At 35.3% G+C, this 26,491-nt stretch overlaps 1 protein-coding gene across 1 annotated transcript in view; it reads left to right on the top strand.

Annotated features, from left to right (window-relative positions):
* The window catches only part of Spag16 (sperm associated antigen 16), an 856,168-nt gene that overhangs the window by 55,982 nt on the left and 773,695 nt on the right, over positions 1-26,491 (top strand). The window contains exons 9-10 of the mRNA XM_034498463.2: positions 4,903-4,947; positions 6,128-6,237. Of these exons, the coding sequence (XP_034354354.1) occupies positions 4,903-4,947; positions 6,128-6,237 (155 nt within the window). The remainder of the gene's footprint in view (positions 1-4,902; positions 4,948-6,127; positions 6,238-26,491) is intronic.

Below are 26,491 nucleotides of genomic sequence, written 5' to 3'. Positions count from 1 at the left end.
AATGTAGGACTTTACCTAAATTTAACCAAAACACCATAAAGTTAATCCTTGAACTTCACATTGATCAGCCAAAAATTAAACTGTTTTCGTAATTAAAACCCATCACCTTTCAGATGAAGACAGTTGAGCAGAATATATACAATGTGTCATTCCTCTGCCCAGTTCATAACTAAACATTTGATTATGTATAGAAATATATGACTCACAGTCAAGACAATAAGTATTAAATGGAAGCCAACCCTAAATTGCTTCAGGTATTGAATTTAGCAGGTAAAAAATTGCTGAAGAATCATTTATGAGACTATTTTAAAGAACCTAAGACAAAATACGTCAGTAAATGAATAGACAGGGACTGTAATTAAGAAATGGAAATATCTTTGTACACACACACACACACACACACAGACACACACACACACACACACACACACACACACACAGACACACACCACTTGTATAGATACAGGAACAAATTGAAATTGTACAACTGGAAAATGTGCCATTATATAAAACATTCAAATGCGGTATAACTTAGTCATCTTATATTATATACTTGTTAAAATATACCAAACAATACATTTTAAATGAAGTACTACTTAACTTGAATTACTTGTTTTCAAAATGGGAAAGAGGAGGCTCTAAGGCTTAGAAAAATGCTAGAATTAGAATTTTTCTGATAAATGAAATGCCCTAACATTTTCAGAGGCCTACTCATTATATTTGATTAATAAAAGATTAAATGTAACATTCTTATATTTAAACTCTTCTTTTTCTTGAATTTGCAGTTTCTTTCTCTATATATTTATATTGTCATTCTTGCATTAGTTATTAAATTTTATTATTCTGGTTTGCTAGAAGGCAGTAACTTGAATATGAGATCTATACATTTATATATTTATTTTTTGTTTATTTGTTTATTTATTTTGAGATAGTGCTTCTCTCCATATACCTGACCGTCCTGGAATTCACTGTGTAGACCATGCTGGCATTGACTCACAGATATCTGCCTGCCTCTGCCTCTGCCTCCAGTGTGCTTGGCTTAAAGGCATGTACTATCATGCCTAGCCCAAAAATGCTTATTTCTAAAGCATTCAATGAGGGCTTATCCATATGTTATAATTTATTATAAGGAAATGAGAAATCTATGAACTGCACATTCGGTATGCTTAGTAATATGAAAATTATAGAAAAATGACTTTAGACCCCCCATAGAGGAAATAAGCATCCTATGTAGTAAGCAAAGTACTGCCTGGCTTAGTACTTGCAGATGAACAGAACACAGTACTCATATATTCCTCACTGAACAGCTCAGGGTATTCTTTACATCATACAGGCTTATTAATTGTCCCAGTCCCATGGGGCATTGAACTGGGATTAGAAGACCTGAAAGAGAGAACTGGAGGACAGGGGACACAAAGAATGAGCGGCTTGTCTATAGTCTGATCAAACCGCCGATTTTAATTTTTTCACACAGGGGTTATATACACATAGAGGCAGGTGAGAGGAAGGGGATGACGCAGGAGCGTAGGTTTTCTCAGGGGGAGTACAGATATCTTCCAGAACAGAGTGTTGGCTGGGTGAAGAAGCAGGGGACAGGTCACTTATAAATCTATGATTCATTTGTCCTTATCTAAGCTGGCACTTTCTACCAAGGCTGCCTATCCACAAGGTCTATGACTATTAGTTCTTATCCAGGCTGGTAAATTTCCACCAAGGCTGCCTGTTTACAAGATCTTATAGCTATCTGTTTTAGGGTCAGTGTTTTTCCACAGAGACCAAGACTTTGTGTTAGCAAGCATGTATGGCTGACTTAGATCTATTGCTGATTTTAGGCCTTCACTGTATAAGCAAGGCTGCTCCTGACAGTTAATGAGCATTTTCTAATATATTTTTGGTGCTGCTCAGAACTGTACCATGAGACACTCATTTCTTATATTGGCATGTAGACAATGTAATCTAATTTTAAAGATGTAATATTACCTTTCAAATAGTGTTTCTAGAGCACTGTGGGTTTTCTGACTTTCAGTTAAATGTGTGATTGGCCTCCTCAATTTTGCTTGTGGGTGCCCTTATATCTTAAATATTTTTTAATCATCTATCTGGAATAAATTTCCTCAGTAGCGCTTTTCCATTAAGTAATTGGTTCTTACACTTGTGTTTGCTCTGTAGCGGAGTTGGAGACTGGCAATGTTAGGTGTTAGTAGTTTAAGTTTGAGAGAAGACTTTTCAAATTTATCCCAGGACCTGGGCATGTTCAGTTAACTTTGGTTGAATGTGTGTATACGTAAAGAATGGTTGATGAATTTAGCATGAGAAAGCATGACAAGTCAATCTCTACAAATCAGTATTGTTTGCCCACTTGTTGTTTTAAAAGCCTTATCTTGAAATCATAGATTGTTTAAAATGTTTATTATAGTCATATAGATTTTGAAACTGTGGGTCACCAGAGAGGAGTATAGGGGTTGAGAGCAACAAAAATGAGAAGATAAGCCTCCAATTGTCTCCATAGGGACATAGATTTTGCTGGATATTGCTGAATGTTAAAAGATATAATATGTAGTTATCCATGAACCCTGCAAAAACAGTAACGTCTGAGCCTCCTATCATTATACTGATTCTTATGTAAGGAAACTGTTTATGTGATGGGGAGTGGCATTCTGTTTATATGATTATGTTAGGAAATGAGAACCATTATTTTACTACTAGTTTAATGTATATTCTGCAAGTTTAGTCTTAAAATATTGATTATTCTAAAAGTGTAGTAGGGTATATATTTTTGTGATTTAATTTTGCACACTGAATATCAAACATGCAGTGATAAATTAATTCTTTTCATATATTCCTGTTTCATTTCTTCTGGTCCTCCTTTGCTTTCTAGTTTCTTGCATTCTGGTTTCCTTTAGACAGTGATGCTTCATGTGATCTTAATGCTGTGTGAAATCTGCTCAGATTCCTGCAAGAGTCTGTGTGAGAGCTGACTGTGTCCCCCTTCTGCAGTCTCTGTCTGTATAAATATCACAGCACAGTCCTTTTCTCATATATAAAGCTAGTGACCTTCAGGGCATCATCGGCACAGTTATATAAAATAATGGGTGCAATACTTTTGTGACAGCAGCAGTCATTCGGTAAAAGAGAAATCATGATTATCTTAAAATTGTCATCGTGTTGAATGCTGTGGTCTTTGAGAAGTAAAGACAGTAAAAGGATTTGGAGTGAAAACCTCTCCATGTCACAAGGGTCTGTAGCTGCTGCTCATCCTTACATGTTCCAGAGACTTGGGCTTCCAGTGTCTTTGGGACCATGATTTGCAGCATCGCTGAAGGAGAACAGAGACTCAAGTTTATAGTGCTTGGTGACAAACATTTTCATCTATGTTATAATGAAGTCATTTTTAATATTTTATCTCAGTTCTCAGAACTGTACAGGTTAGGAAACGTAGGTTAGGAAAGAAATAATATGTCAGTTGCATGCACCTCCTTGCTCCTGCAGTCTCTAGTTTTGGTAACCATAGGGTGAGGCACACTCTTATTTCTAACATGCAGAGGCAGAGGCAGGAGGATTGCATGTTCTATAGTTCTATTGCTGGCATAAACTACACAGCAAGGTATTTAGCAAAACTAACAAACAAAACCAACCAACCAAACAACAAATAACCATTTTGTGTGTGTGTGTGTGTATGTGTGTGTGTGTGTGTGTGTGTATCTATATCTATATGAAGATATAGATATCTACAGTTCTGACTTAGATTCCTTTGGGAGAGGTACTGAATTATTTGGTAGTTCTACTTTTTATTTTGGAAGAACCTTTTGCTTGGATTAGTTTGCTGTCTGAAATAATCTATATTCATTTATATTCCCACTAATGGTATGTAAGACTCCCTTTTTCCTATATGCTCATCCATATTTGTTGATTTTCCCCATATAGCCATTCTTACTAAGAAAAGATGGAATCTCAATGTAGTTTGGATTTTTTACTGACAGTCACAAAGTTAAAGAAATATATATATATATATATATATATATATATATATATATATATATATATATTTGCTGACCATATGTATTGAGTCTTTTGAGAATTGTTCACTTCATCCATTTATTTATTGAATTATTATGTACTTTTAATAAAATTTTTAAGTCTATATTCTAGATAGTACATGTCTGGTGTCTCCTTTCAGTTCACTGGGGTTTCCAGCCACTCGTTGTTGCTATTGCTGTGCACAAGCTTGTTAACGTTATGCAATTTCATTTGCCAGTTCTCTGAAAAAACAATTCATTACTCTTTCTTTCTCTGTGTGTGCTTACTTAAAAGACAGAAGACAACTTTGAAGAGCCAGTTTTTTCCTTCTAAAATGTAGGTTCCAGGGATCAAATTTTGGTCACCAGGCTAACATGACCAGTACCTTAACATAGGTCACCAGGCTAACCTGACCAATGCGTTGATCCTCAGGGTGATCTTGTTAACTTCCTCTGTCTGTCAGTTCATATTATAATTCCTTGGCTTTTGGATTCCTTTTAAATAGATATTGCCCGTGTCCTTAAAGTTTTTACCTCTAGCAATTCAGAGTTTTATATCTTTAAATGTTTTAGATCCACCCAGAATCGATTTGTCTACAAAGGGAAGAGACATTAGAGAGCAATGAAATCATCCAGATACTTTTGTCTTTGTCATTTTTCTTTCTACAGTAAATCTAGTGCGATAATTCACAGTATTGTCTATTGTGTTAGTGAATTTGTCCTTGTTTAAGTTATTTTAAATTAATTAGATATAAATTAATTAGATAAGTCACATGTAACTATATGTATAAATCAATTAGATATAGAGCACAAATCATATGTACCTATATACGTGTTATAAAGAGATGTGAATACAAAAGTCTTTTCTTCCCATTTCCTCCCTCAGGATCTTATGAGTCTGCTTCTATCACAAGAGAGCCAGGAGACAGAGGTATTCTTACATTCTTTCCTACCTGTTCTTAACATCAAGAAGCATAGACAATAAAATTATATAACCTTTATAACATTCACCATTTCTTTAAAATAATTGTCATTTATTATCATTAGTATTATGGCTCTATTTAACTTTGTTTATAAGCACACAGCCTTATAATTAAGCAATTTGAAAGTGCTTGGATTGAAGACTGTTTCCATTTGTTATAGTGTGCTCGCAATTCCATTTGTTAACCTTCTAAAGTAATACCATCCTACATTTTGAGGAAATGAATTTTGAAAACAAACTTAAAGCACTTTAGAGTATTATAGTATTAGTTTAGCACCTTTAAAATTTATATAATAATAGGATCTTGGTTAGTATATTTTGGTTATAACAATATTTTTTAAAAAAATAATGGAGCTGGGCATGATGATGCATACCTTTAATCCTAGCACTCAGGAGGCAGGGGGTGACTTTCTGAGTTCAAGATCATCCTGGTTTACATAGGAGGTTAATAGGCCAGCCAAGGCTACACAATGAGAGCCTGTAACTCCCTCCCTTTCTCTCTCCTTTTTCCCTCCTTCCCTTCCTCATCTGTCTCTGTCACTTTCTGTCTTTGTCTCTCTTTCATACACATAGACACAGGTACAGATATGCACAGACACACAGACACACAGAGGGTGCTGGAAAGATGACTCTGGGTAAGACCACTTGTTGGTTTTGCAGCAGACCTGGGCTTGGTTATAAACATTCCTAATTCTGGTACCAGAGGATCAGATGCCTTCCTTGTACTCTGGGGGACATCAGGCATGTATATAATTGATATACATGCAGGCAAAACACTTATATTAAAATACACATTTAGTGTGTGTATATATGTATGTATGTATGTATGTATGTATGTATGTGCATATGCAATTGTGTGCCATCACAGAAGCATGGAGGTCAGAAGACAACTTGTGTGAGGAGTCAGTTCACTCCTTTCACTATGTGGATTCTGAAGGTCAAACTCAGGTCAACAGACTTGGCAGCAAGTGTGGGTACACACTGACCTATCTCATGTGCTCCATATAATCATACCTTATTCATATCAATTTCAATACTTTCATCATGCATGCATTAAATGATTCTTGATATAAACATGTTTGTTACAATCATATCTTTTACAGGTAAATATTTTGCTTTTATCTTGCAGCTGATCGCAATTGTGAAAAAGAAAACAGTTCAGAAGGCCCTACTCAGAAAAGTCTTCGTGAAGCCAGGGAAGACAATGGGAATAAAACAAAGCTGAAGAATGATAAAAAGGTATGATGTTTATTTATGTTCCTATTAGCTGGTATGTAACATTGAGAAATTTACAGGAGAGCAATTTATACACTGTCAGATTATTTACTAAAAGGGAGTTTAGAGTTTATTTATTATGAGCTCTTTTACAGGGAAAAATAGAGCTTGGGCAAGCAGCACTGGCATCTCCTTAACTCAGGTCACATACTTACTAGGGGTAAGGGAAGCTCCATGAGTCTCAGTGTACTGACCTTGGCACAGTCCCAGTGGTCAGCATGCCTGCTCTCAATCCTATGTACAGTCACCTCTGTCCTAAAGAAAAGGCCTTCTCTTATCCTGTAGTGTAACATAACTTCCCTAGTCTTCCTTTTAAAATGCATATAGTAGAATTGTGGACCACTTAAGAATATATGTATATATTCAACTAATATTTTTGCAATCAGAATAGTAATTAAAATCTTATATAAATGCAAAGTCAAAGGAATAAAAATGAAAAAGAAAGAATGCAAAACACATTAAAGGAGTTGTATTAGGTACTTCTTCTGTTGCTGGCATAAAATACCCAAGGAGAGCAATGAAAGGGAGTGCTTGGTCATGGTAGTCCTCATCACAGAGGAGTGTTCTGTTCCCCTGGTTACACAGGTGGGGTGCTGTGCCTAGTGACAACTGCTCCCCTGTATACACATACTCTCTTTCAGGTGGTATGCTGTGCTTAGTGAGAATTGGGCAAGTCATTTGTTACCCCTTTACATGTTATTTGACAAAAAAGCCTTTGAAAATACAGAACATACAAATTATATATCAATGCACAGTCTGTTTTTCTTGGTGATGCAATACCACACTTAAGGAAGTACCAATATAATAAAAAGATAAGACTTCAAAGAAGCTGAACTATGTAAAGTGTATCTGTCTTTTCTTCCCTCTATGACCATTTTTATTAATAATTAAATTAGCCTGCATTTATTATTATATACTATCAGAATATATTTGTTTTATCCACTTTAAATGGCACTTATGGACTCTGTTATAGAAATAAATACATATTTAGAACATTTCACTGAACTACATATAATTAGTATGCATATTCTCATAACTGGCAGTGTTTGTGTTTGTTTTATAGTGCTAATTCTATTTTCTGTAAATTAGAAGGCAAATTCAATAAAACACAATTAAAATCTACTGTATGTAAATATGCTTTCTTACAGAATTAACTATTTTGAATAGAGCCATGAAGTAGTAAATGGGCCTAGAAATATGTCTTTAAATGCAGCCACTCTTTCTGCCTCATTAGCTCACACTTAGCTGCCCTTCTTCTTGCTCCGTTTCTACGCTGCTCTCTTCGGGCTGCCTGCTTTGTTTTCCTGAAGTATCTCCTAGAGTAATTTTCAAAAGATTCTACAGAGATAAATCATCTCAATATTTACACACCTGAAATAGTCTCATTTTGTCTTGAATTAATATTCAGTTAATAATAGTTTATCAATTTAAATTAATTCCTCATTTGCATCTTGAGGGAACAGCCTTGCTATCTTAGATGCTGCTGCTGTTTGTTTTGGAGTGATTCTCATTTTGTGTGAAAATAACCAATGCTGTATGCACTGCAACATACTAATGTGCCAATATTTTGAAAAAAATATGACAATAATGTTTGCTCATAAAATGGCCATATTTATATTTGTGGAACTTTCAGGCTTATTGGTGAAGTCATTCTTTAATATTCCTAGATTAAAAACTATTCCTGGCTTTTTGAGACTAATTAGTAAAGTCTGAGAACTTAGGTACAAAAAGCAACCTCAGATTAGTGATTTAGAATTAGAATTAGAATTAGAATTAGAAAACTGAGTGTCCAGTTTTATGTGACCCTAAAGCTCTTTGTTTCCGCCGAGACCTTCTGGGTTCACAGGATACAGAGGCAGTGAGGATAGTGATAAATGCTCTTCTTTCCTGTCCTATTTTTACTTGTAAGGTTGAAGTTGCAAGAGGAAAAGGATTTAAGAGGAATTAGTGAAGTTATGTTTTCACTCAAACAGCTTTGTGGTGTCTTAGAGTTCTTTGGACATGCCAGACACTGAAGTCAGGTTACTTTCATCATGAAACCTTCACACCCATCTACAAACGTCTCTGAGAAACTGTGTCTTGTTGCAACGCTGCCTGGTGGCCTTCCTCTCCATGTTCCTCTTAACATGCAGCTCAGGAATTCTTTCTTACTTGCATCATTTCCCATCTCAGGCCACACTCTTCAATGCCTGTTAAAATAACTCTAAGTCTTACTCCTCCTGGCCTCACAGTCAAACTGCCATAGGTAAGCTTGATGTTTGATTTCACTCTTCAGTGAGATCTTCATCTTGCTGTTATAGATTGCAGGTTAGAAACCATTTCACACTGTACTTCCAAATATGAACAAGCATGACACACCCTGCTTGTTGTCCATAGTGTACATAGTAGGTTTGACATTCACATTCCCAAGTCTTAGAGGAATAGCCCTCACATGAGAGCTTTATCTAGAGAGGTTCCTGGTACCCTCCATCCCCATGCTCTCTAATGTCTTCTATCTTTGATATTTATGAACTGTTTAAAAGAATCAACTCCTTTCAGTAAATCCTTTAAATTTTGCAAGTAGTCTGACACCTCTTCTGGAAAGCAAAATGTAGGGTTCTTTCTAAAAAGTCACGTGGAATCATATTAATGTAGCTTGCTTTTTGGGGAAACTTCCAATTTAATGTCTCTAGATTTTTCTATTTTTTTAGGTAAAAAGTTACACTTAATTTTTATTGTTTATTTGTATTCCTTCTTTCTACTTTTAAATCTAGTAATATGTACAGTTTACCTTCTCAAAATTCATAAGCCTCATCTCTTTGATTTGCACTTTGATGTATCATTTGAACATTACCTTCTGGTTCTTTATTGGGGGAAATGACTTCATCCAATTTATCATGATCAACCCCCTGACCCCTGTATTTGTTTTTATTTTGAAAGCTCTGGTATTCATTTCCTAGATTTATTTCTTATTCATCATTGATTATTTTCTTAGAAGCCTAGTAACATGTCATTTGATGCAATAGTTACTTGAATCTCCTTGTCTTAGAGTTACTATCACAGTGATGAAATACAAAGAACAAAAGAAAGTTGGGGAGCAAAGTCAGCTTATGCTTCCACATCACTGTTGATCATTGAGAGAATTCAGGAAGAGAATTCAAACAGAGAAGGAACCTCAAATCTAGAGCTGATGCAGAGTCCATGGAGGGGTGCTTCTTATGGGCTTTCCCCCTATGTCTTGCTCAGCTGCTATGTTATAGAATCCTAGAAAACCAGCTCAAGGGTGGCCCCATATATTGTGGCTGGGCCTTTCTACACAGATCATTAATTAAGAAACTACGCTGCAGGTTTGCCTATAGGCCAATACTGTAGTGGCATTTTGTCATTTGAGAGTACCTTGTCCCAAATAAGTCAGCTTGTGCCAAGTTAATATAAAACTAGCCAGCATACTCCTTAAAGACTGTGATTTCGCCTTTAAATGTTGAGCTTCTGTTTTATTTTCTTTGCAATCTTTCTTCATCTTTAGATTTTATTTTGTTTTATTACATTTTTCTTCAATTTGTGATCTTTTTTGAGAATTATATAATATATAATTATATAATAAATACTTTTAATTAGGTTATTTAGCTGCCCACAATCCATCATTAAATACTTATTTCTGCATCATAATCAAAACTCCTAAAATATATGAGTATTGTCCAATTTAATAAAAGTGGGCAATGCCTATGAGCTCTTTGTTAGTGGGTAAGAGACGTGTCTGTCAAGGACATGAAGGCAGAGTCTACAGCAAAGATGAGCAAGGTGATGCACTATCCTTGGCTAGATAAACAGGGCACCTGTGGAAAGCAGAGGTTGAAACATGTCAGTATATTTACTGATGCTTGTTTTTCTCATACTTCTCTGTACATTCTCATATGGTAAGATGCTGTGTCTTGCTAGCGGTTAGAGGAGGACTCCAGCATCACTTTAGGTTCTCTCTAGTTCCAGTGTACATATGCACATCACTCCAAAGAGCAGTCTGTTCATTCCATTCATGGGCAGTTCAGGTCTGTATGTGGTAAAGTACCTTCATGATGTAACCTCTGTATAAGAAGAGACGAGAGAGAGAGAGAGAGAGAGAGAGAGAGAGAGAGAGAGAGAGAGAGAGAGAGAGAGAGAGAGAAGAAGAAGAAGAAGAAGAAGAAGAAGAAGAAGAAGAAGAAGAAGAAGAAGAAGAAGAAGAAGAAGAGAGGAGGGGAGAGGAGGAGGGGAGGAGAGGGGGGAGGGGAGGGGAGGGGAGGGGAGAAGAGAGGAGAAGAGAAGAGAAAAGAGAAGAGGAGAAAAGAGAAGAGGAGAAAAGAGAAAGAGAAGAAGTGGAGACCAGCCATGAGCATGTGGACAGAGGGAGAAGGGAAAAGGAAATGGGCGAGGGGACAGAGGGGGAACAAGTAGGCAAGAGATCAACAGAGAGAGTTTGGGGGGCAAGCAGCCCCTTTTATAGTGGGACAAGCCTACCTGGCTGTTGCTAGGTAACTGTGGGGATGGAGTTTAGACAGAATACTAACACACATTGAATGCCCAAAGAGGACATCTGGTGTTTTACTTTACCACTTTCAACTTTATTTACTAGAACCAGGATTTCTCACTAAACTTGGAGCTCTGATTGTAGCCAACAAGTTATATAAGTCAGTCCTGCTTCTGGTCACTATGGGTCTGGAGTTACAGGAGCCTAGATGGCCATGCTTGGACTTTTACATGGGTGCTAGAGATCCAAAACCAAGTTCTTGTACTTGTCGCACAAGTACTTCACTAATACTGGGATCTCTTCAGCCCCAGAACTAGTAAGTACACATTTAGAGAGACTTAGGTAGTGTACATTGCCCTGAGACAAAGGAATTTAGTTCTTCATTAAGTGAAGAAAAAATTGTGTGATTATCTTTACCCATGGGAATAGGGGAAAGCATCCATGAAGTCAGTGGCAATAAACTATTAGGCATTGTCTTTATCTGCTCCAGTTAAAGATAATACATAAAGCACCCTCCATATGTTCCATATGGCCCAGATAATGTCTCTCTTCACATGATGACAAATGCAGAGGATTTTGCTTTAACTTCACATTCTTTTTGTTTTTGAGACTTTCATATTGCAGTGCAAAATAAATCAAAAGGTCTGTGGGGCTAGATGAGTAGTTTTGTTTTAAAAAGAGTTTTAATCTTAATGGATATATGTAAAATTGACATAGATCATCATGTCTTTTGATTTATACTCCTGAGCAGGTATGAACTGTCAAGTTATAGAGAGGTAGGCATGGGTTCATGTTATAAGCTATGTTTTCTTAAATGTTCAAGAGGTCCCAAAACTGTGTGTATCCTTAAGGTCATCTATAGGCAGTTGGCACTCCAGGTCAGGGGCCATTGAACTATTTTCACAAATTCCCTCTTTGGTATATTTATTATAAAATCCAGAGCTTATGAATATCATTAAATGGTTTATTTATCCATTCTAAAATTATGATTTGTGATGTCCTGTGATGTTTCCAGACAGTAATATTTCCTGCAGACTGGTTTTAAATTCACAAGAGAGATTGTCCATCAAGAGAGACCATACATCCTTGACTGTCTCATGGGAGAGACCATACATGCTCACGTGTCTCAAGCAGATGCACACTGCTTCTGCTTCTTTTTTCTGATGGAGGAGAAACAAACACACTTGCCAGTTCATTGGTTCTGCACTGTTTATCCCTGGACATGTTCATCTGCTGTTGCAGCAATACATCAGACAGAACATCTGCAGTGTAGGCTGCTGTGTTGTTGAGTTTTAGTAGTTTACTGTTAGTCTTCAGGATTGCTCTTTTATCTCCCTATAGAGATTAGACAAAGAAATTTTCTGGAAATATCATGGATATTGCCATATTTCCATCCTGTATTTAATTTCTGCCAGCTCCTGGCAACCTTCCCAGGGTGTTATATTTTTCTTGATCAGGGAAAGAACATTTTAGAGGTTACCACTTGACATTTCCCTCCACACAAATCCTTATCCCACAGGTCATGAATTAATTGGGTTATTTTGCAGCTGCCAAATATATTCTTTCAATGATATGAATATCTTTTCATCTCTGAACTCTTTCCTTAAGTTGAATCATTTTATGTGATTTAAATTTTACTTCAATTAAAACTTTATAAACATTAGATGTTTCTTATCCAGATGGATTGAAGCAAAGTGTACACTGGGGAGGATGCATGGGGAGAAGATAAATGGATGCTTACACAGTTTTACAATGAAACTGGAAATAGTATATATATTTTTTTCAATGTTCAATTTTCTTTTTATTTATTGAATTCTTGGGTTTCATTTGGTCTGTGAGTTGTATTGTGGATATTCCAAGCTTCTTTTGGCTAATATCTACTTATCAGTGAGTACATACCATATGTGTTCTTTTGTGACTGGGTTACCTCACTCAGGATATTTTCAAGCTCCATTCATTTGGCTGCAAATTTCATGAATTCATTGTTTTTAATAGCTGAGTAGTATTCCATTGTGTAAATATACCACATTTTCTGTATCCATTCTTTTGTTGAGGGACATCTGGGTTGTTTCCAAAGCTTCTGGCTATTATAAATAAGGCTGCTATGAACATAGTAGAGCATGTGTCCTTGTTATATGTTAGAGGGTATTTTGGGTATATGCTCAGGAGTGGTATATCTGGGTTCTCAGGTAGAACTATTTCTACTTTTCTGAGGAACCATCACACTGATTTCCAGAGTGGTTGTACCAGCTTGCAATCCCACCAACAATGGAGGAGTGTTCTTCTTTCTCCACATCCTTGCCAGCATCTGCTGTCACCTGAGTTTTTTTTATCTTAGCCATTCCGATGGGTGTAAGGTGGAATCTCAGGGTTGTTTTGATTTGCATTTTTGTGATGACTAAAGATGTTGAACATTTCTTTAAGTGTTTCTTAGCCATTTGAGATTCCACAGTTGAGAATGCTCTGTTTAGCTCTGTACTCCATTTTTTAATAGGATTATTTGGTTCTCTGGAGTCTAACTTCTTGAGTTCTTTTTATATTATGGATGTTAGCCCTCTATCAAATTTAGGGTTGGTAAAGATCTTTCCAATCTGTGGATTGCTTTTTTGTCCCATTGACAATGTCCTTCGTTTTAAAAAAGCCTTTCAATTTAATGAGGCCTTATTTGTCAATTCTTAATCTTAGAGCATAGCCACTGGTATTCAGGAAATTTTTCCCCATGACAGTGTGTTCAAGGTTCTTTCCCAGTTTCTCTTCAATTAGATTCAGCATACCTGGTTTTATGTGGAGGTCCTTGATGCACTTGGACTTGAGCTTTGTATAAGGAGGTAAGAATGGATCAATTTTCATTCTTCCTCATGCTGACCTCCAGTTGAACCAGAACCATTTTTTGAAAATGCTACTTTTTCCCCACTGGATGGGTTTTGCTCCTTTGTCAAAGATAAAGTGACCAAAGTGTGTGTGTTCATTACTGGGTCTTCAATTTTATTCCATTGTTCTACCTGATTGTCTCTGTACCAATACCATGTGGATTTTATCACTATAGCTCAGTAGTATAGATGCACGTCAAGGATGATGATTCCCCCAAGAAGTTCTTTTATTATTGAGAATGGTTTCTGATATCCTGTTTTTTTTTGTTTGTTTGTTAGTTTGTTTTGTTATTCCAGATAAATTTGAGAATTGCTCTTTCGATTTCTCTGAAGAATTGAGTTGGGATTTTGATGGAAATTGCATTGAGTTTGTAGATTGCTCTTGGTAAGATGGACATTTTTACTATGTTACTCCTGCTGATCCATGAGCATGGGAAATCTTTCCGTCTTCTGAGGTCTTCTTCATTTTCTTTCTTCAGAGACTTGAAGTTCTTGGCATATAGATATTTCACTAGCTTGTTTAGCATCACACCAAAATATTTTATATTATTTGTTACTATTGCAAAGGGTAGTTTCTTTTTCAGCTTATTTATCCTTTGAGTATTTCCATTGGTGAGAGTGGGGTGTTAAAGTCTCCTACTATTAATGTGTGAGGTTCAGTGTGTGCTTTAAGCTTTAAAATGTTTCTTTTACAAATGTGGGTGCCCTTGCATTTTGGGTATAGATGTTCAGAACTGAGAGTTCCTCTTGGTGGATTTTTCTTTTGGTGACTATGTAGTTTTCTTCCCCATCTTTTTTGATGACTTTTGGTTGAAAGTCTATTTTATTTGATACTAGAATTACTACTTGAGCTTGTTTCTTAGGACCATTTGCCTGGAAAAGTTTCTGTTTAGCTCTATACCTTATTTTTTTAATTTTAATGCTTTCATTTTTAATATTTATATTTAATAATTTATTTACTTACTTTATTCTTTTTTCACACTTCATATCTGAACCACACTTTCTCCTTCCTCCACTTTTCCATGTCCTTCCCAACCTAACACCACCTCCCTATTCACTCCTCTGCCACACCATTTTTTAATTGAATTATTTGGTTTTCTGGAGTCTAACTTCTTGAGTTCTTTATATATTTTGGATATTAGCCCTCTATCAGATGTAGGGTTAATGAAAATCTTTTCTCAATCTGTAGATTGCAGTTTTGTCCTATTGACAGTGTCCTTTGCCTTATTGAAGCCTTTCAATTTCAAGAGGTGCCATTTATCAATTATTGATCTTAGAGCCTGAGCCACTGGTATTCTGTTCAGGAAAATTTCACCTGTGCCAATCCATTTGAGGCTATTTCTCACTTTCTCTTCCATGAGATTAAGTGTATCTGGTTAAAACTAGAGGTCTTTGATCCATTTGGGCTTGAGCTTTGTGCAAGGTGATAAATATAGATCAGTTTATATTCTTCTATCTTCAGACCACCATTTATCATGCAGATCATTTAGACCAGCACCATTTGTTGAAGATTCTTCTTTTTTCAATTTATGGTTTTTGTCTTCTTTGTCAAAATCAAGTGTCCATAGGTTTGTGGGTTTATTTCTGGGTCTTTGATTCTGTTCCATCAACTAGACTGTCTGTCTCTGAATCAACTGCATGTAGAATTTATCACTATTGTTCTGTAGTACAGCTTGAGATCAGGGATGGTGATTTCTCCAGAAGTTCTTTTGTTGTTCAGAACTGTTTTGGCTTTCCAGTTTTTTTTCCATATAAGTTGAGAATTGCTCTTTACATGTTAGTGAATAATTCTGCTGGAATTTTGATGGAAATTTTATTGAATGTGTAGATTGCTTTGGTAAAATGGCCGTTTTCACTATTTCATTTTAATCCTACCAATTCATGAAAATGGGAGACATTTCCATCTTCTGAGTTCTTTTTTGATTTCTTTCTTCGGGGTCTTAAAGTTCTTGTCATACAAATATTTCACTTGCTTGGTTAGAGTCACACCAGGATATTTTATACTATTTGTGGTTATTATCAAGGGGGCTGTTTCCCTAATTTCTTTCTTTGTAGATTATCATTTCTTTGCAGTAATTTTAAATCTAGCCACTTTGCTGAAGGTATTTATCAGCTGTAGGAGTTCTCTGGTAGAATGTTGGGAGTGGTATCTTGACTACTTCCTTTCCAATTTGAATTCCATTGATATCCTTTTGTTGTCTGATTGATCTAGCTAGAACTTCAAGAACTATATTGAATAAATAGGGAGAGAGTGTACAGCCTTGTTTAGTCTCTGATTTTTGTGGCATTGCTTTAAGTCTCTCTCCATTTAATTTGACATTGGCTATTGGTTTGCTATATATTGCTTTTATGTTTAGGGATGTGACTTGAATTACTAATATATTCTAGACTTTTTAAACATGAAGGCATAATAGATTTTATCAAAGACTTTTAAAGGCTCTAATGAAAGGATCATGTGTTTTGCCCCTTTGAGTTTGTTTATATAGTGGATTACATTGATGGATTTTGTATATTGAACATTCCTTGCATTCCTGGAAAGAAGGCTACTTGATAGTGGTGAATAAGGTCTTGATGTGTTTTTGCATTCTGTTTGTGAAAATTTTATTGAGTATTTTGTAGTAAGATCTAATGATTTTTTGAAAAATTTCCAGTTTCTGTTGTTATGTCTCCCTTTTCATTTCTCATCTTGTTAATTTGGATATTGTTTTTGTGCCTTTTAGTTAGTTTGCCTAATGGTTTATCTATCTTGTTTTTTCAAAAGAATTTGTTCTTATTGATTCTTTATTTTGTTCTTGTTGTTTTAACTTAGTCGATTTCCTCCATGAGTTTGACTATCTCTTGCCATCTACCCCTCTTTGGTGTGTTTGGTTCTTTAAATTTTATAGCTTTCAGGTGTGCTGTTAAGTTTTTAGTGTAGGTTCTCTCAACTGTCTTTATGAAAGCACTTAGTGCTATGAATTTTTCTCTTATCACTGCTTTCATCATGTCCCACAGTTTGAATATGTTGTGCCTTTATTTTCATTGAATTTTAGAAATTTTAAAATTTTATTCTTATTTCTTTCCTGACCAAGTTATCACTGAGTAGAGTTGTTCAGCTTCTATGTGTATTGGGCTTTCTGTTGTTTTTGTTTTCATTGAAGTTCAGCATTAGTCCATGGTGATCTGATAGAATGCAAGGGATTATTTCAAACTTTTTGTATCTATTGAGGCTTATTTTGTGACCAGTTATATGGTTAGTTTTGGAGAAGGTTCTGTGAAGTGCTGACAAGAAGGTATAGTCTTTTGTTTGGGAGTAAAATGCTCTGTAGATATCTGTTAAATCTATTTATTTCTTGACTTCTATTAGTTTCATTGTGTCTCAGTTTAGTTTCTGTTTTAGTGACCTGTCCATTCATGAGACTGGGGTGTTAAGTCTCCCACTATTATTGTGTGAGATTAAATGTATGTTTTGAGCTTTAGTAAAGTTTTTTTTTTTTTTTTTTTTTTTTTTTTTTTTTTTTTTTTTTTTTTTTTTTTTTGAATATGGGTGCCTTTGCACTTGGGGAAAAGATGTTCACAATTGAGACTCCATCTTGGTAGATTTTTTTCTTGGATTATGAAGTATCCTTTTCCATCTCTTTTAATTAATTTTGGTTGAAGGTCTACTTTCTTGAATATTAGAATGGTTATTCCAGATTATTCCTTGGGACTGCTTGCTTAGAAAATATTTTTGCAGCCCTTTAATCTGAAGTAGTGTCTATCTTTTCTGCTGAGGTGTGTTTCCTGTATGCAGCAGAATTATGGATCCTATTTAAGAATCATATCTGTTACCATTTGTCTTTATATTGGGTAATTGAGTCCATTGGTGTTAAGATATATTAATGAGCAATGATTGTTAGTTCGTGTCCAGCCCCCTTGCAGGTTGTAAATCTTTGCTTTGAGGGTTTGTCATTAGATGATTAATTTCCTTTGTTTTCATAGGTAAAATTACCCTCTTTATTTTGGAGTTTTTTTTCTACTATCCTCCATAGAGCTGGATTAGCAGAAAGATATTGTTTAAATTTTGTTTTGTTATGGAATATCTTAGTTTATTCATCTATGGTGGTAAGACTTGCCATGTATAATAGTCTAGGTTGTCATCTGTGGTCTCTAAGGGTTTGCAAATCATCTGTCTAGGATCTTCTGAATTTTAGAGTCTTTTTTGAGAAGTCATGAGTAATTCTGATAGGTTTGCCTTTCTTGGTGTTTTTTCTTACAGCACTTAATATTCTTTCTTTGTTCTGTTCTGTGCATTTAGTGTTTTGATTATTATGTGATGGGAGGGTCTTCTTTTCTGGTCTAAGCTATTTGGTATCTGTAGGCATCTTGTACATTTATGCCCATCTCTTTCTTTATATTAGGGAAATTTTTTCCCCTATAATTTTATTGAAGATGTTTTCTGGCCCTTTGAACTAGGAGTTTTTACTCACTTCTGTTGTATTATTCTTAAGTTTGGTCATTTCATTATGTCCTAAATTTCCTGGATGTTTTGGGTTAGGAACTTTTTAACACTTGGAATTTTCTTTAATAATTTTCTTTTTTTTCTATAAATATCTGCTACAGTATCTTCTACAGTTGAGATTTTCTCTTTTATCTCTTGTTTTCTCTTGGTAATGCTTGTATCTGTAGTGCTTGTTTTTTTCCCCTAGGTTTGACATCCCCAAGGTTGCCTCCAGTGTGATTTCTTTATTGCTTCTATTTCCATTTTTAGGTCTTGGACTGTTTTGTTCAATTTTGTCACCTGTTGGATTGTATTTTCCTGTGTTTCTTTAAGGAATTTGTTTCCTCTTTAAGGGCTTCTACCTGTTTGCCTGTGTTCTCCCGTGTTTCTTAAAGGTGATTATTTATATCATCCTTAAAGGTCTCTATCATCTTCACAAGATGGGATTAAAAGTCAGAATCTTGTTCTTCAGGTGCGTTAGGGTATTCTGGGCTTGCTGTGGTAGAAGAGCTGGGTCCAGATGTTGCCAAATTGCATTGGCTTCTGTTATGTACTTTTGCCTACCTTTTGCCATCTCCTTGTCTCTGGTGTTAACTAGCTTGGGTTTTTCTTTTCTCTTTCTTTGTTTCTTTCTTTATTTCCTTCTTTCTTTCTTTCTTTCTTTCTTTCTTTCTTTCTTTCTTTTGTTCTTTCTCCTCCTCCTCCTCTGCCTTCTCTTCCTCCTCCTCCTCCTCCTCCTCCTCCTCCTCCTCCTCCTCCTCCTCCTCCTTCTTCTTCTTCATCTTTTTTGATTCAAGCAGTTGTCTTTGGAGGCAGGTGTAGCTGTGTGTTTCAGCTTAGAGCCTCATGGTAGACAGACAGTGCTATTTCTGGTTAGAGCAGGTCTCCTGTGTCCCTGGTTAGAGCAGTCCTTCTGGGAGACAGACAGGGATATGAGGTGGGGAAGCAGACACACTGATCTGCCATGGGTGTAGGTACAGACCAGAAGGGTGATGGGGCTATGATAGTGTGGGACAGATCCCATGTTTGCTGGTCTCTGTGGGAGTCCCAGCCTACATGGATATGGGTGGGTGTCTCACCTATGTCCCTGGTTAGAGACCAACTCCTAGGAGAAAGGCAGGGTTGTGGGGTAGGGAATCAGGCATGCCAATCTGCCTGGGTGCACCTGTACTTTTTATATTGTTGTAGTTAATGTTAGTACAGTATGTAACTTTTATATTTGGATGTAAACTTGTTACTATACTATATTGTAGTAAATTTGTTACTATGGCATTAGCTAAATATCTAGTTGGCATTCTTCCAGTAATTGTATATATTGTTTTGTATTGTGAGGTCATTGTATTTTGAATATGTAAAGTTAGTAAGAAATTAGTTTTCATTGTTTCAGAGTTTGAAATCATAGAAATCATTACAAAGTCCGTGATGAGGTCCAAGTGAGAATTTTTATACTAATGATTAGAAAATGGTGTTGAACATCTTCAGCAGTTGAAATAATTCATTTATAAATCCCAGAAGAAATAATTTAACATGATATTTATTCATAATATGCTGTAGCAAATTGATAAGCATTAAGTCAACTTGTTTATAATTATTTCTTGGATAGAAAATTAAATAAATACAAGTTATTGTATTATGCTAAATATATTATGTTTATGTACTGAGACTAAATGTGAATCACAATATAAGCAAGTAAGAAAGTGTGATCAATCTCAGGTTTAAACTTAACTATTTATTTTGAATTATAAATGTATAATTGTGGATCATTCAACAAAATGAGCTTGCAGTGGGAAGATGTTCAGGACTTATGTCACTGTGGTAATATCAACCACTAGGCATGGTAGTACCGAGCTGTATTCTCAGCACTTTGGAGCCTGAAATAGGAAGATCAAGAAAGATCATGGGTATCTTGATTTACACAAGAAAATCCTCTCAAAAAGCCAAAATAAATAAATAAACAAACAAAGAATGAAATAAATAGCAACAGAAAATCCTCAATAGCAACTGTAAACTACACTATTTCTTTCAAAATACAAAATCATGAAAATTATCCATTTAATTAAATATAAATATAAATATTTAATTATATTAAATTAAATATAAAAGCATGTTAATCAACATTTATATTATGCATTTGAGTATAATGTATACATGAAACATGTATTAAAATATTTTATAGATACTGTGTATGTAGTATCTTGTAACTTATCTTGTGTCTTATCATTTTGTTGTTTTGTTTCTGCTGCTTTTCTCTGATAAACAGGGCTGTAATTCAATTCATATTTATTTTTCTGTTTTATGATTAATAATATTCAGGCTGACTCCAAATCATAACCTAATGACTAAAACTATCATAAATATTTTGTACATCTCACTGGACATTATAGAAGAGATTTTATAAAAAATTAAGCTATGTGTAGAATTAGGATAAGGATTTAACAGACAGCATTATTCTTTCAAATGTTTGGATATATTTGCAAACTTATGTGTAGAATTGTTTCTCTTGTACACTTTTTTTTTAACACTTTGTAGTGGCAGGGTTCTTTATTTTTTTCAGACTAATGAATAAAATATATTACATCATTGTGGATTAACTTTAATTTTCTGATTATTTCATGGAACATGTGTTTTTCTACTATAGGCAATTTATATTCTTGCTACTGTGAAACAACATTTCATAAATTTCTGCCCATTTTACTCTGAAATGTTGATCTTTGAAACATAATAATTTCTGAGATTCTTCCAAGCTGTTGTATGTCTCATTAATTTGTTAATGTTTATTGCTGAGTAGTTATCAATTTGTTTTTTAAAAATTAGATAAATTCACAAATAAAACCAGTTGAACCTCATGAGTTCTTTTTTGGAGCACTTAAATTACTAATGCAATTTCGTTAACAGTCTTAAGGTTTTATCACGCTTATTTCTCTTTAGATGAGTTCTGACTGTGTCATCTGAAGAATTATTCTGTTTCCTTTAAGTTATCTTGGAGTCATAAAGTAATTAATATTCTCTCCCTATACTTTTAATGGTGGCAGGATCCTTTGTGATTTCCTTTGTATCATACTTGCAGCCTTTGATTTTAGTCTTCTCTTCATTGACATTGTTCATCTTGTTACATGGATGTTTATCAGTTTTACTGAATCTTTTTAAAGTATTTTGATTCATTAAACTTAAATGGTGTTTTCCTGTTTTAATGTCAGTATTTTCTGCTTTTATCCTTATTTTATGAGTTTATTTTTATTTCTTTTGTGGTAAGAAGCTATATTATCGATTGAGCTATTTTATAGTCTACAGGACAAGCAACAATATGTTGTTTATTTTCTCAGCATTGCTCAGCTTAAACTCATGTTTTAGTGTAGTGTATTTGTGTTTTCTTTCAATTATATATCTTTTCTTGCAATTTCTATTGGATTTTCTTTTCTGTGTCATGGGTTATTTTAACAATATTCTGCTTCAATCTCTGTGTTTTGTGATTTTACCTTCCCTATGTTTTTTAATTTAATTTTTTTTCAAAATATAAATTGTATTTGTTGCCATCTTCCAACTCATTCAAGATCCTTTTCACGCCCCTACCCACTCATCTTTATGTTCTTTCTCTCTGTCTGTTTAAAAAGAAATTCCAGAACAATTGAAAATCAAAACAAAGAAAAACTAAGACAAAAGTTTATCCCCACAAAATAAAATAAAATGTCCATAGAAAATCTATAGAGTTCATTTTGTCTTGGCCACATTGTCTTGGACATGGCCTTGTTCTGTAATATATTTGATACACCCAGTTGTACTCCATTGACAGCAGGTATCATTTGCAGATAGCTACTTGATTAAAAGCAGGACTTGTGTCCACTTCCCCCTCTCAGTGCTGTAGCCTTCTTCTGGCTTAATCCTGTGCAGGTTTTATACATGCTGCCACAGTCTCTGTGAGCTCATATGTGCAATGGTCCTGTTGTTTCTTGGAGACACTGTTTCTTTGCAGTCATCCATAACCTCTGGTTCTTACAATTTAGATGAGCTGTTCTCTAACTAGAAGCCTCAGTCCTACTGACTTTCATGGTGCTAGAAGGTACTCTGCCAGCTGTAGGAGGAGAAAGGTAATAATCAATACCACCAAGCTACCAACCCTGTAACCTACAGGTTACCTGGTACAATAGTGGCAAACGTGTAATGGAGGTAACCAACCATTCTGATTGGATTTAAGGTCCATTTCATGAGATGGATCTCATCCCTGACATTGCTATTGTGTCCTAGAACCTGAGACTAGATAGTTCTTGGGCTTGGGGAAAGCCTACTACTATTATTCTGCTAGGGAAATATAGTAATAAGGTGACTTCTGATGATATAATGCTTTGTCCTTAGATCAGTGCTTGACTCAAGTCTTCTTAGAGAGGCTCCTTCATGACATAGATGATAATAAACATAAAGAATCACATCTGGAAATTGTGGAGAAAGTTGGAGGCTTTGGATCCCTGAATCCTTCAACAAACACCTTCTTGAAGTTTCAATAATCAATTTGGAAGAGGAAGCAGGAAGAATTTTCATATTTTCTTATAATCTTGTTTTGTGATTTTATCAGGTGATGGAGATGGAAGCTACTCACATACCTATGACTTATCTATGGAGTAGGTCATGCTCACCTGACTGCGGTTTCAGATGGGATGCTCATGGAGTGGTGAGGGAAGAAGGGATAATCACATGTCCAACCAAATTAGCTAAACCGACCCTCACATTCAGTTGGCTGACAACTATCATGCCAGATTACCTTCACATATATAGAGGTTTTCTGTGTGATTTCTAGCTTGAATATATTAGGATCTAAGAACATATTACCTTGTGTTGTTTTGTCAAGATTGAGTAACTTTCTTTGCTCTCCATAGGTAGAAAGATTAAAATGTGCTGCCTTCTGTGATATTTCTTCAGTGTTGTCATTTTTAGTCGGCTTGCATTCTATTTATTTATCTTGGTCACATAGTGCTGTCATTACTATTATTTCTAGAGTTTGCATTTCTACTTTGAAGAGCATAGGAGAATCCCACATCCATTGCTATGGGCAACGGCTTTCTATATTTATCTCAGGATTGATTTTTTTTAACATAGAATATAGTAGAAATGCAACTTTATATGTACACCACAATTTGTTAGGTGGTGCTTTTTTTTCTCCAGTGACTTCTAGTACATCTTTGTCATTTAGCTATTATCAAAATGTGTTGCTATTTCATGTTTGTAACAAATACCAGAGAAAAATGGTTTAAAAGAAAGAAAATTATACTTTGGCTTAAAGTTTCTGGTTAGCATGTCCTACTGACTCTGTTCTGTTTTTATTATCTATCAGTAGATAAATGATTTGCTAGATCAGATTATTTAGATCCAATCAGTTCTCCTCCCCTCCCATTGATGCCAGATAAGACAATTTTCTGCTACATATCCAACTGGAGCCATGGGTTCCCCATGTGTCCTCTTTAGTTGATTGTTTAGTCCCTGGGATATTTGGGGGATCTGGGTGTTTGATATTGTTGTTATTCCAGTGGGGCTCCCATGCTCAGTCTGATGGTTGGGTGCATGCCTCCACATCTGTAGTGGTCAGGCTGTGACACAGCCTCTCAAGGATTGGATCTAATAGGCAGCCGCCAAGACATCAAAAACAAACATATCAGAGTACCTTATATCCAACTCAAAGTAACATGTATACATATTTTTCTTTCTGGACATTCCATTGGTAATTTTTTTATCCTGTGGCAATAGTAAACTTTGTATTTATTGCAGTATGCATATTATATAGATTATATTTGAGTATTATAAAATGATATGCTTTATTATAGTATTATATTGATATTATATAATATGTAATTCTTTATATTTAATGTTTAGTTGTATCTTAGAACATTTCAATATTATTTTCTTCAACAGTTATCTCTGTTTTTATACATTTCTTTTTCTATATATAATTTGAAAATGTTTGTCAAATTCATTCATATTTTTTCTTGTGACTTTTATAGAAAGTATATCTTTGTGAGGAGCTTCTCCATCTCTCTAAGGTTGGGTCTTTCATTGCTTAAATGCCTGTGATTAATTGCTGACCAGGAACTCTAAAACCAAAGTACAATTAACTTTATTTCAGTGTCTTTGATTAACCTTTAAAACATTTTCTTCATGCAGATCTTATACTTGTTTGTGTGAAATGTCATTCTAAATATTTTTATACTTTTGCTGTTATAAATGATTTTTCATATATGAATTATTTGTTCCTTTCTTGGCTTTGAAGCCATTTTCAACAGAATCCAAGAGGGTCCAACTGAGTCCAACGGAGTCTCATATGGTCAGTACAAGATCATCATTCCTCTACCCAACTCTGTCCTTCCATCATCAGGAGTGGAGAGGGAACTCTCCAACTTGGAATAAGATCATGCCTCAACAGGGCTCCATTAGCAAAAAACAGCAAAGTACAGGGACACTCAGAATAAGACCACCGAGGATCTCGTCTCCATCAGCACAAGTCAAATGGAAGATTCTGAGCAATACATCTTCTTAGCTTTCCCTCCCTTCATCATGTCTTTTATCAATATCCACATTCTTCTTCCTTGTTCTTTTTGGACTTGTGAAAGAACCCAAGATTCCCAGATCAACATTTACTTTCAGAATCTTGATCTCACCATTTTGCCTTTTCTGACCCAATCTCTCTTTAACTTCTGAAACTACTTGTACTTAATAGACTCAAGGTCATTGTTTTGTGTTATGCTGTAAGGTTCCCTCTCTCCTCCACCATTGGAAATCTAGTAATAGTTGTGCAGCTGGTGGAGTTCTGGCAATGTTTAACTGCTGGTTCTTTAAAAAGAGGCTGGGGAGGAGTATTAGAAATACAGCATAGCAGCTGAAGCTACTGACTAACTTTACTGAATCTGAGCTGGAGACCGGTACTCACTGTTAGGCTCTGGAACCAGCTCCACTATACTGTGTCTTGAATCATCATTTAAAATGTCTGTTTTCTCTATATGCATCCAGTGCACTGCACTTCAGTATTAAGTTCTGTTCTCTCCCTTTTGCTACTTCCAGCCATGTTCCTTATTGTTTTCTTCAAATATTCCCTTCCTTGAATCTCATTTTGATCACATTATCCCACTCATAATAATTGTGTGTTACAGGCACATTTTTTTCTAGTTATTTTTTAGAAATGTAAAATGATGAATTCTTTAGACATTGCCATTTTCTTTGGTTTTTCTGTGATGCACTTCATGATTTAAATGTTCTCATGGATAATTGTTCCAACACTTATTTCTTTGTATATTTTGACATTTGTCCCCAGTGACCCCATTTCATTCTTCTCAACCACTCATTCTCACAACCGTTTCTTAGACCTTGTTGCAGTTTACAAATGACTCTTATTTTCATTTACTGTTTGTGCCTTGCCTCCTGAACCCTGCAGGTAGACCAGCATTCCATTTTTTATATGTCTTTGTCACATCATGTGTGGCAGGACTTTGAGTTTTACCAACAAATTCATGACTGTTATTTACCAATAAATTCTTGACTATAATGATCTCAGGACATTATCTGGGATCATCTCTTCTCAAAGTTCTGATTTTAAGTACCCAACAGCCCACTTGACAGCTGACCAGATACTGATTTCTGGACACAGTTGTCTTCATTTACTTTTTCCCATTTGTTAATGAAATGCTACTCTTCCTGTTCCTTTGGCAACCCGCCCCCCCCCCCCCCCCGGGAGTTATTCTTGAGATCCCGAGGTGTCTCTGTCTGTCTGTCCTCACATTTTTTGCTTATTCTTCCACATGCCTTATGCCTCTTTCTTACTCTACGTTTCCTGTAAGTGCCCTCACTTGTTTCTACATGACATGTGCTGATCAACTTGTTTGTCATGATTTTTGTCACTGACATATCAGCTCCATGAGAGTGGGTTTGTCGAGCATTTTAATCCAGTGCTGTGATGTTTCCAGTCCTATATCTGGAAAATAGATGTCACATGTTTAAATAAAAATCTGTTCTGAGAAAGTTATATAAAGCATGTTTGCTTAGCATGGGTTAGTCTGAAATAATTGCCTTGTTAAGCTTTTTTTTTCAATGTAGTTTGTAGGTATGGTGGAATTTCCCTAGTTAGTAATGACATTACTCATGAATAATGATGATTGTGATTTCCTTCATCTAAAACTGGAGAATTTGATTTAACTTATGGTTGCATATTTCTTAGAGTCTTCAGGAGGTCACTCTGGATGAGCTCAGAGCAGGCATTCTTGCACTGTTCATGGAAAGGAAATGCCTCTGGCATTGGAACACAAAGAATATTTTCTGGTTTTGGTAGCTAAAATTTATTATGTTTGTGTTTCACCATAAATGTTTAACTTTGAGATAATATATTAGTGGCAAATTGTAAATCATGTTTAAATGTTAATTCATTTTATCATG

The sequence above is a fragment of the Arvicanthis niloticus genome, chromosome 3, assembly GCF_011762505.2.
Source record: "Arvicanthis niloticus isolate mArvNil1 chromosome 3, mArvNil1.pat.X, whole genome shotgun sequence".
Taxonomy (NCBI): Eukaryota; Metazoa; Chordata; class Mammalia; order Rodentia; family Muridae; genus Arvicanthis; species Arvicanthis niloticus.
The sequence above is the reverse complement of the archived record's forward strand: the minus strand, read 5'-3'. Positions and strand labels throughout refer to the sequence as shown.